The following is an 11,553-nucleotide window of genomic DNA, read 5'->3' as shown; positions in this document are numbered from 1 at the left end:
GCGCTATTAACGCGTAAGCGGAGAGTTAATCCGTCTTAGAAATTGTTCCAAATTGGTTGAAAGAAGCTTATTTGCCATAATTGATTTGTTACAAGGAGCGAAATTTATCTTTTTGTACTTTATATGGTGTGTGGGGGGATGTTTTTCATTAAAAAAGATTCAAATTTCAGAAGAAAAAATTTCATTTTATTTTATTACATTTATTTTTTTTGTTATTACTGCTGCTCCATAAACTTTAAAAGGCAGTCGGAACATTCAGGGACTCGCCCTGATACGAGCAGTTTTGTTTGTTTCTGGAAACACTTGGTGGCAGTCCATTGTTGTAAAAATCTCCAAAAAAGGATGAAAATATTATTTACCATCAAAACATTTGATCTATCGCATTTTAAAAGATATACTCAATTTAAACAACGAGTTCTGCCGTATAAACCAATTTCATGGCGCTGCGCACAAAACAATTGTTATGAACGTATTCGGACAAAAAAGAAAATAGGAAACAACTGTGGATAATCACTGCTGCTTTCCCATTCCTGCCCCATCAAAAAACGTGGGTTCAGTAAATCGTAAAGATCGAGGAGTACCTCGGACGTAACGCCGCGACAAACTCTTTTTGCGACCCTATGTCTGAAGTTTTTCTACTGTTCATACTATATTTTTTAAATATACGCTATGTACGTTCCAGTTCAAAGATGTCTTACACCCATTGCTTACGTTTTGCGTGATGAGGATAAAAGTAGACGTTTTGACGCAACACGAATCTTGAGTATTTCGAAAATGAGTATTTCGAAAGATGAATCCGCGATACGCATTATACTTGACTTTGAAGTGGTTGTAGAAAAAAATTAGCAGCGATCATCAGATTTCTCAATTTAAGCTTTTTTCCCTTGAGACATTTTGCGTGGTAAAAATTAAATTCACAACCCTGGTGAAGATTTTTGTTAAAGAAATCAGATCGTTCTCTTAGCGGCGTTCTCGAATAAATTTTGACGAATTCTTCTTAGGTCGGCTAAACTGATTTTCGGAGCACTATCACAATATTTAAGAACCCTATTTTAACAAAACTTTCTGCATCGCAGGCAAATTTTTGCAAAATATAGGTCAGAAAAGCCAGTTTGGTGCACGTTTTGAAGAGTTTTGATCAAAAAATGGCAAATCAAAACAACCGTATAGGTGCCCAAGGCGCTTTTAGAAAAAAAGAAACGTAGGTCGGCCAAAAAATGGATGTCATAAGTTAATCGCATTCAGACACTGCGGTGAGACAACTCAGCCATTTTCAAATTAGGACAGTTCAATCAAAATGACTGAGACAACTCGGCTAAAGATTTTTCAGAAAATTTTAATGTTTTTAAACGTGCCGGCAAAAAGTTTTCAACTGCGACAAAACATCAAAGCTTTATTTAGACGGCTTATAAAAAACTCCTTTCAAATGCGTATGAAACATTTCAGTTTAACAGAACCAATACTTACTTAATTTCACGTAATATTAGACAACTAAAATTGTTTCCAAGTTTGGAGTAGTCGCTGAAAAAAAATCAAGCAGGAACAAATACTCAAACGTCGATCAACAAGCATGAATTTAGAACCGAAATTATGATTTTTACAGGTGGTCAAAAGGATATTAGTCAAAGCTTTTTCAGACACCCCTACCGATTATTGCCCTAAGGCGTGGTAGGATGCAACCATCTTTCAAGTAATTTAAAAAAAATGGTTGAAAAATTAAGTTGAAATTTGATATTTTTTGAAAGAAAAATGTAATTGCGAATAAATCATGGTTCAACCAGAAACCAGTATCGAATTTAAGGCCTAATGTAAGCAATCAAGTGGTCTTTTAGTACAGTCAAAGTTGGTCAATTTCAATTATTAAATAGGTTTAGTGAATGTTTGATTATCATCTGAACCACTCTCATTCACTCACTTTAACCAGCAGTTGACGTATTTGAAATTCATTCTATCTGCACGCGGAAAAAAACATCTTCATCTTAAAAAATTTTATTAAATGGCAACAATGTACATTCAAAAACAGCAAAACGGTGGGTTAATTTGACAAACAGCAAAAAATTATCTTAAAAACCGAGCACCTATTAAAAATTCAAACAAAGAAATTTGCCTACGAAATCCGAGAAAAAGCCACAAACAACGGTAACGCTCCCGTGCAGGTTTTTTTCAGTGCACAAATTGACTTGCCTGTTTATGAAGCAACGACAAAACCAAGACTCTTCATCTCTTTGGTGTAAAAGAATACAGCATGATACGAAGTCACTATGACGAAATGTACACAAACATATATTTTCGTGCAAGTACACAGACGATGTTTTTTTTGCAAAATTTTTACCTACTTGGCATTCGTTCTCCCTTGTGATTTAACATTGCTTTTCAAAAAGCTCCGATTAGAGACGCTTCAGATATACCTCCATCACTCTTCAATTACATAGCACGTTTTAAAGATGAGCAAAAAATGTCGACATCAATATAGAGAGAGTGATGGCCGGTAATATTACTAGAAAGGCAAAACCCTAACACTCCTTTGTCAACGAGTAACTTGAGCAACACGCAAAGAACTACAAATTGGGACCATTTACAAAAGAACCTAAAAATCACCTTTAATGAAGATATATCATAAACTTTCACAGCGGAATTTTTTGTGCGTTTTTATTTTTGAAATTTGTTCTTCCTTGTCAAAAACTTCTATATTAAATAGTTTAAACCCTGGTTCTAATCAAATTAGAAATTTTAATTTTGTTTTGATTTGATTTCTTTGATCTAAATTGGATGAGCTGTCTTTGGTTGATTTGTCAGAGTTTTTGTGGCTGAACTGTCTGTAGTTGAAATAGTTGAAATAGTCTGAAATGTATGTGGTTGAATTGTCTCTGCAACAAATAAGTACAAAAGGGTTGACGAAGGAATTGAATCTTTGAAGGGAGGAGGAAGCGTATGCCTCTGCCTCCAAACTCCCTGAAATCGCCCCTTTATTACATTTTCATACCTGGAGTGTATGCAGATTTGTTTATCATACTATTTTCATACAGATTGTTAAGAAAGCAAACTATTTTTATGCAAATTTTATGCACATTTTTGGTCTATTTTACGGTTTTAAAGTTTTATGATTATAAAATCAATGGTTTTGTTTTCTAAATCAAAAAAGTGGATCATACAACATTCACACATGACAATTGTATAAAACAAATTTTGCTCGTTTTTGATCACCAACATACTGTGCTCAAATAATCAATTTACTCAAAAAAGCATTTCTGTCTATCCCGTAGTACAACCATGGTTTTTCACTCAAATTTAGGAGAAGATCTAGGATTTTTTTCAGGGGGGGGGTGTTGATTTTTCAAACAAAAATTTGATAACTTTGTTGAACTTTTTTTGAGTAGACGCAATTGATTTTCCGAGCTCTCCTGAAGCAAAAAAGTTTTTCTTTTGGCCAGATGTTTGCGCCGCAGGTAAGTTTTTGAACAAAATGTCAAAAACGGCATTGTAGTCTTTTTTGGACAGTTTCGGCCAAAAAATCTAGTTACGAAGGCGTCTTTAGAATAACTTTAGGGTAAGCCAGCTAAATGGAGGTCCTGAAATAGTACTAAGGGGGACTCTTTGGCTAGTCAGGTGATCAAATCCTTGAAAAAAAGGACGTCTGCCCCCTCTGTACTTAACATTTTTGTACTTATACTTCATTCCAAATCTGTGATTTATAAGTTGAGTGAATCGCTTTTTTTCCTTCAATGGTAGTAAAATGTCGATTGAAATAGATCAGCTTAAAATTTTACTCTCATGATCCTACTTTGAAGATAATGAGCTAAAATTAAAAACTCAAAGAGCTCAGAAAATCAACTTTGTCGACCTAAGAAAAAAGGTCGACAAAATTTTTGAAAATGTTTTGAAAAAGAGCCCCAATCCTATAAACGCCCCTGACTCTAACCTCTTTATCGTCAGTTGCGTTGTTTGATTTCTTGTTGCGCCCATGAATGATATACAGCAGAGCCAGAGTCGCCACCGACACAGCCAAGATCGGCGGAATGCCCACAACTCCCACCATATTCTCGACGATTCCATTTTTGTTCGAACAGTACACATTTATGCCATCGTCAATTCTGACTATGAACGCCGAAATGGGGACCAAGATAAGTCCAACCATAGCAACCAGGGGTGCTAACAAGTACCACGCCGTTTTGGTTGTGCAGTTTTGTTTGTACCTGCAAACCCAAGTTAACTAATTTTTGCATTTCGATGTCTCAGCTAACTCTCTTGATTGGAAAGATTTGAATTGAAACTTGAAACAAGACTGCCTGTATCAGGGTGACACCCTGAATGTTCCGAACGCCCTTTGACGTCTATGGAGTAGTAATATTGGTTTCAAAAAATCAATAAAATGAGAAATAATTTCACGTTGTTTTTGTCTTTTTTGAAATCCATGCCCACAGCTATGCAAATACACCAAAAGAATTTCGCATAAAACAAAATATCATAGCGGCCCCATTTTAGTTTGGAACGATTTTTAAGATGGATTAAATCTTCGCTTACGCGATGATAGCACAAACTTTGTCCCGCGTAAATTTTCCCAATTTAGCAATATTTAAACCTGCATAACTTTACCAAAAAATCACAAGCCGAACAGCTTTTTAAATATAAGCTCTGGAGATCTTTCAGATTAAATAAAAAAATCCCTTCAAAATGGCTAGAAAAACAATCGAAAGTGGTTTAGATAAAATAAAAAAAAACAGGCACAAATATTTCTTCGCTTTTTTCGATAATTGGAAAGAAAACTCCGTGGATTTTTGGTTTTCAAAATATAACTAAACAATCCTGGATATTTTTTTTCAAAAAATCATATCAGAGCCCAGCAAGAACAGTCCAGTACAAAACCGTTTAAGAAAGACCCATTGGCTAAAGTGGATTTTTGGTTTTCCAGATATAACTAAACAATCATTTCGCATAAAACAAAATAGCATAGCATTTTAGTTTGGAACGATTTCTAGGATGGATTATATCTTCGCTTACGCGATGATAGCACAAACTTTGTCCCGCGTAAATTTTCCCAATTTAGCAATATTTAAACTTGCATAACTTTACGAAAAAATCACAAGCCGAAAAGCTTTTTAAATATAAGCTCTGGAGATCTTTCAGATTAAATTTAAAAAATCCCTTCAAAATGGCTAGAAAAACAATCGAAAATGGTTTAGATAAAATAAAAAAAAACAGGCACAAATATTTCTTCGCTTTTTCGATAATTGGAAAAAAAACTCCGTGGATTTTTGGTTTTCAAGATATAACTAAACAATCCTGGATATTTTTTTTCAAAAAATCATATCAGAGCCCAGCAAGAACAGTCCAGTACAAAGCCGTTTAAAAGAGACCCATTGGCTAAAGTGGATTTTTGGTTTTCCAGATATAACTAAACAATCATTTCGCATAAAACAAAATAGCATAGCAGCTCCATTTTAGTTTGGAACGATTTCTAGGATGGATTATATCTTCGCTTACGCGATGATAGCACAAACTTTGTCCCGCGTAAATTTTCCCAATTTAGCAATATTTAAACTTGCATAACTTTACGAAAAAATCACAAGCCGAAAAGCTTTTTAAATATAAGCTCTGGAGATCTTTCAGATTAAATAAAAAAAATCCCTTCAAAATGGCTAGAAAAACAATCGAAAGTGGTTTGGATAAAATATAAAAAACCCAGGCACAAATATTTCTTCGCTTTTTTCGATAATTGGAAAGAAAACTCCGTGGATTTTTGGTTTTCAAGATATAACTAAACAATCCTGGATATTTTTTTTCAAAAAATCATATCAGAGCCCAGCAAGAACAGTCCAGTACAAAACCCATTGGTAAAAATTGCATTTGTGTCCTATAGTGATAGAAAAAGATTTTGTCGGATTAATTTTAAAAGTGACCTTGTCACCTAGAAAAATTTTTAAATTTGCTTTAACTAATCTGGTTGACAAATATATGCATGGCAGAGAAATTAAAACTATCTTGATAATTGCATTATGTCCAACGATCAGCAAAACAATTAAGTTACCACAACAAACAGCTTTTTCCGACGATTAATAAACTATTTGCTCATTTTATTGTTCCGACTTTCGATACGAAAATAACGGAATATATGTGCTCGGGGTGGGTTTTTTTTTCTTCAGACAAATTTCGACTTTTTAACTAGCCATTTTTGACGGAATGTTTTTCATATCATTCGAAAGGTATTGTTGTCCTGAGCTCAAATTTGAAAATATATTTCATCTGTGATCATTTTTTGTAAAGTCACGGGGGTTTAAAGATTGCCATTTTGGCCAATTTGGGACAATCAACGCGCGATATATTTCGCGCTATTAACGCGTAAGCGGAGAGTTAATCCGTCTTAGAAATTGTTCCAAATTGGTTGAAAAAAGCTTATTTGCCATAATTGATTTGTTACAAGGAGCGAAATTTATCTTTTTGTACTTTATATGGTGTGTGGGGGGATGTTTTTCATTAAAAAAGATTCAAATTTCAGAAGAAAAAATTTCATTTTATTTTATTACATTTATTTTTTTTGTTATTACTGCTGCTCCATAAACTTTAAAAGGCAGTCGGAACATTCAGGGACTCGCCCTGATACGAGCAGTTTTGTTTGTTTCTGGAAACACTTGGTGGCAGTCCATTGTTGTAAAAATCTCCAAAAAAGGATGAAAATATTATTTACCATCAAAACATTTGATCTATCGCATTTTAAAAGATATACTCAATTTAAACAACGAGTTCTGCCGTATAAACCAATTTCATGGCGCTGCGCACAAAACAATTGTTATGAACGTATTCGGACAAAAAAGAAAATAGGAAACAACTGTGGATAATCACTGCTGCTTTCCCATTCCTGCCCCATCAAAAAACGTGGGTTCAGTAAATCGTAAAGATCGAGGAGTACCTCGGACGTAACGCCGCGACAAACTCTTTTTGCGACCCTATGTCTGAAGTTTTTCTACTGTTCATACTATATTTTTTAAATATACGCTATGTACGTTCCAGTTCAAAGATGTCTTACACCCATTGCTTACGTTTTGCGTGATGAGGATAAAAGTAGACGTTTTGACGCAACACGAATCTTGAGTATTTCGAAAATGAGTATTTCGAAAGATGAATCCGCGATACGCATTATACTTGACTTTGAAGTGGTTGTAGAAAAAAATTAGCAGCGATCATCAGATTTCTCAATTTAAGCTTTTTTCCCTTGAGACATTTTGCGTGGTAAAAATTAAATTCACAACCCTGGTGAAGATTTTTGTTAAAGAAATCAGATCGTTCTCTTAGCGGCGTTTCTGTTGCCTTAGTTTTTCTCCAAATATGAAATTAATATATTTTAGCATTGTTACTTAATAGTTATGTGTGCCGCTGTACATTTATGTAAACTTGGTCCCCTAAGCTTTAAAGTTTTGAGTTCAAAATACTAATCCCTACAGTCTTGATAATTGTTTCATTTATAATTCTATTTTTGGTTCTTCGATTGTGTTTATGTTGAAGTTTGATGTTTCAAAAAGCAGGACAGTTTTTGGCGTCATTTGTCAAAGTTATCAATTGAGTAGCTTTTGGACTTTTTTGTCAGACTTATTCATGATTTTTGTTAACTCACCAATTGTTCGATCCACTTCATCAAATGAAGCGAAGAAACAATGACGTTGTTTTTTTTTCGCTCAATTTCAAGCACTCAGAGAAAAGCTTAGTTGGTAAAACGTGGTATCATAATCAAAAAACGGTTTCATAATAACGGATTCCAAAAAATTTCAAAACGGTCAAGAAAAATTGATCTGATATTTTGGCTACTCTTAAAAGACCAATTTAGAGTAGAGTTTTCTGACAGACCTTTTTTTTGGTTGCGCTAATTTTGGCAAACAAGTTCGAGAGCTTTTACTGGTGCCCTCCCGGCTTCACCCGAAAACCATTTTTGTTTGTTTTCGATTTTTACTTTTATTGCAAAAATGGTTGGACTAGTGTGCGCTACTAGCACATTCACTGGCTATCCTTTTTGAAAAGTTTTTAAGTAAACAAATTATTTAAAACACTTGCCAGTATCAAAATTTTTGCCAAGCCCTTTAGGGTATGGTTTGTTTTTGAAAAATTTGTTCCATTTAGCTTACTTGACAGCAAATTTTGAATAAACTACATTTCTTTGATTGAAGAATTTGCTATTCTTTTGTTTTCAGAACTTGATTATGAACACAGCAATTTTCTGAAACGAAAATCATGAATTAAAGAATCCGGGTTGACAAAAACTTCTTATCATACAATTTCCATATATGAAAAACTTCTTACCATACAATTCCATGCGTAGAGAAAAGTGTATGAAAGTTCGTTGATAAGCAGTTTTCTATAATTTAAAAATGTATAACGAGTATTTTTTCAATAAACGAAAACGTTTTTTTTCTAAAATAACTTTCTGAAAAATTTTGGGCCATGTTCGTACCCAACGCAAGTAACAAACACCTTGGTTTATTCAAAGCACCAAAAGTTGGACGGGTCTTGCAATTATAATGCATAGAAAACGACTTAAGCTGTATTTCACAAATGGTATAACGAAAGAAATTTGTAAACTTTTAAATTTTGGCAAAATTTTTAACGATCATTGATAAAGGCATGTTTAAACATGCCATAGAAAAAAAGGAGCTTTCAACGTTTTCGAAAAAAGTAAGTACGCAAAAAATAAAAAAAAACTCCAACGTTAGTGTATCCAGGACTACGTTAGTGTATCCAGGACTACGTACAAAAATCGATTTGCGGTTAAAAAAAACAAAAAAATGTTTAGGGCAATTTCAAAAATTGTGTCTCCAACTAAAAAATTCTAGTCATACATTTTCCATATTTGGGAATTGTATGATAAGCATTTTTTTTGCAAAAACAAAAACATCTGTTTTTTCATCACCATACTGTTTTATTAGAATCAAACAGCCGCAGAATCTAGTTTATATTTTTTTTCAACCATTTTCGAAATTGTACAAAAATTGCATGACAAAAATGTTTCCATTCACTTGATGTATGGAATTGTATGACAAGCATTTTCGGTGTATGGAGGTCAACTCGGGAATGTAAATTATTTTAAGAATGTTAGGACTTAAAAAAGTCAGAGTCAGAAGTGTTTTTTTTAGATCGACCAAATTGAGTTTCCGAGAAACTGATTTTCGTTTTTTGGCACTTTTTGGAAAATGCTCTCCTTCAAAATTAGTATATTTAGTATATTTAGAAATATTTTTATGGTTGGTCGTCCTGAAATGGATTTCTTAAAATAATACCAAAGGGGAGACCCTTTGGTTGGTGAGAGGGTCAAATACTTGATAGAACTTTATCACTTTTGAAAAAAGTTAGTTATACAAATTACCATAACGTTCAGATTACACATGTTTGGAGAGTAAAATTGATGTATTCTTCAAAAACTATATTGTTAATAAAAAATGTTCATGTTTCAAAAAAGGACAGTGTAACATCTCTCCAACGTGAAGTTTAGAGAGAGAACACTCAAACTGCGTCTATAGAGTTTGTTTTCTTCTGTAGCAGAAGAGTGCTTAATTGGTTTTAAATTTGAGAAAACAATTTAAAGACAGTCAACAAACATACGATTTCAGAAGTTGAAACACTGAAATCAAGATCAGTTAATTGTCTGACATACGTACCAGACAGGAAACTGGATTGCGTTGAGGCGATCAACAGACACTGGTACTGCGAGCCAATCAGGGGTGAGAAAGATCCAAACGGACATATGGTACTGAAACTTGCACTGCATATCACTCTCCATTAAGAAGCAATAACCTAGGCAAGCAAATGAGCAAAATCTTTCAGACGGAGTTCGACACCTCGCATCAAAAAGACAGCGTACACAAAAAGACGCAGTTCACGTTATTTTACCTATATACAGGGGCGGATCTAGGATTTTCTCGAGGGGGGGGGGGGCGGATTTTCAACAAATTTTCTAAAATTTTGTTGACCTTTTTTTTAGGTCGAAGGTCGACTAAATTGATTATTCAAGCTCTCCCAAAGCACTAAAAACCCTGTTTTGGTAACATTTTTGGCGCAGGCAAAACTTTGAAAAACAGGCCAAAAAAGGCGTTTTTAGGCTTTTTTTGGAAAATTTTGACTCGGCGCGAGTTTTTTTGGCGCGTACGCTCCCTTCTCAAATTTGGATCCGTTACCAAGTATAGATGTCTCAAAATAGTACAAAGGGGTCGGCAGGGAGTCGAATCGCTGAAAGAAGAAACGTCCACCTATATAGAAATCCGCCCCTGCCTATATAGAATACGTTTTTAAGTCAGCTTTATTATTTTCACTCTTATAACGTTTTAGATTTGTTAGATTATTAGGTCAATATTTTATGGCGCACTCAAATAACGATTCGAGCCAAAACTTGGAGCCAAAAGAGCTAGCATTTTAATTTTTTCTAGTTTAACCAAAATTAACTCGGACAACGACAGCTAAAAGTCAGGATGAGAAGACATGAAACAGACGCAAAATTATGATCTGGGCAGACAAAAACACAAGGTTTTTTAACAGCAAGATCTCAAAAAAGCAGACAAAAAAAAGCAGTTTTCTTTTGTAGCCTCTGTCGCAGAGAGTAAAAGGTATTCAATCAAAAAAATGCCCGCTTCAAAATTTTAAGCTTCTCATTTATCAGTTTTTAAAAAAATTCAGAAGCATCATTTACGAAACCGATGAAAATAGCTTTGAACGCACCAAATTCCTATATGGGAAACAACGGAATAGAAAAAGTTGAGATCGAATTCAAAAAGAAAACATCGATTTTACGAGAATGTTGGTATTAGCTCATGGGCAAGAAAAACTAGAATTACTTATTGATGAAATTATTTTTAACATGCAGAACTGTAAACTCCAAAGATCTACAAATCTGCGACCCTATCGAACATATGCCTAACGAAGGAAACTACCTATACCACATGTAAGAACAAAAATTTTTTTAGAAAACTGTAGATCGAAAACAAGCGTGCGAAAGTAAATATGCAAATGAAAAAACCGAATTAACGAATTAAATTTTACAATCTACGAAATTCCATTGGACTACGAAGTAGCTCAAAAGATCCGTTTTTTTTGCTGGTTCTTTAGAACTCTCGGTAAAAGCAACATGGAGGTGAAATGGACAAATGTTCTTTTTTCGAAAAAGAAAAAGAATGGCTCGGGTTTAAATTTTTTGATTCAGAAGTACAACCATTTGCTGGAAAACAGACGCTCAATTTCAACGCAACCACAGAACTAATTTACTATCATTGTGCATAAGAGCATTTGAAAAAATATTTTCATGGCGCAGAATTCAAGATTAAAACAAACCACAATGCATTTTTTTGTCATCATTTATGACAAAACTTGGAAACACAATGCACAGTAGAATTACAAGATAGCTAAATAGAGCCCTTCGTTTCAACTTCACTTTTTTTATCTCAGGGAAACTTCTGAACTTTACCCATCTTTTATTCAATATATCTTATAGAAAAGCACGTAAACTCATCGTATGAAAAAGAACCTGTAGTTTGCCACAGTAAATAAAGTGAAAAGCTTTAAAGGTGAGAAATATTAAACAAG

General features: G+C 34.0%; 1 protein-coding gene across 1 annotated transcript; it reads right to left on the bottom strand.

Moving 5' to 3' along the window:
* Nucleotides 1-3,769: 3,769 nt before the first annotated feature.
* Nucleotides 3,770-9,774, bottom strand: LOC134856294 (uncharacterized; the record flags this gene model as incomplete). Its single annotated transcript, XM_063872646.1, is given in 3 exon segments — nucleotides 3,770-3,796; nucleotides 3,920-4,193; nucleotides 9,639-9,774. Coding segments are annotated over 3 exon segments (437 nt in total), but the record flags the coding sequence as incomplete, so codon positions are not given.
* Between the last annotated feature and the right edge of the window lie 1,779 nt (nucleotides 9,775-11,553).

The sequence above is a fragment of the Symsagittifera roscoffensis genome, unplaced genomic scaffold, assembly GCF_963678635.1.
Source record: "Symsagittifera roscoffensis unplaced genomic scaffold, txSymRosc1.1 SCAFFOLD_263, whole genome shotgun sequence".
Classification (NCBI taxonomy): Eukaryota; Metazoa; Xenacoelomorpha; order Acoela; family Convolutidae; genus Symsagittifera; species Symsagittifera roscoffensis.
The sequence above is the reverse complement of the archived record's forward strand: the minus strand, read 5'-3'. Positions and strand labels throughout refer to the sequence as shown.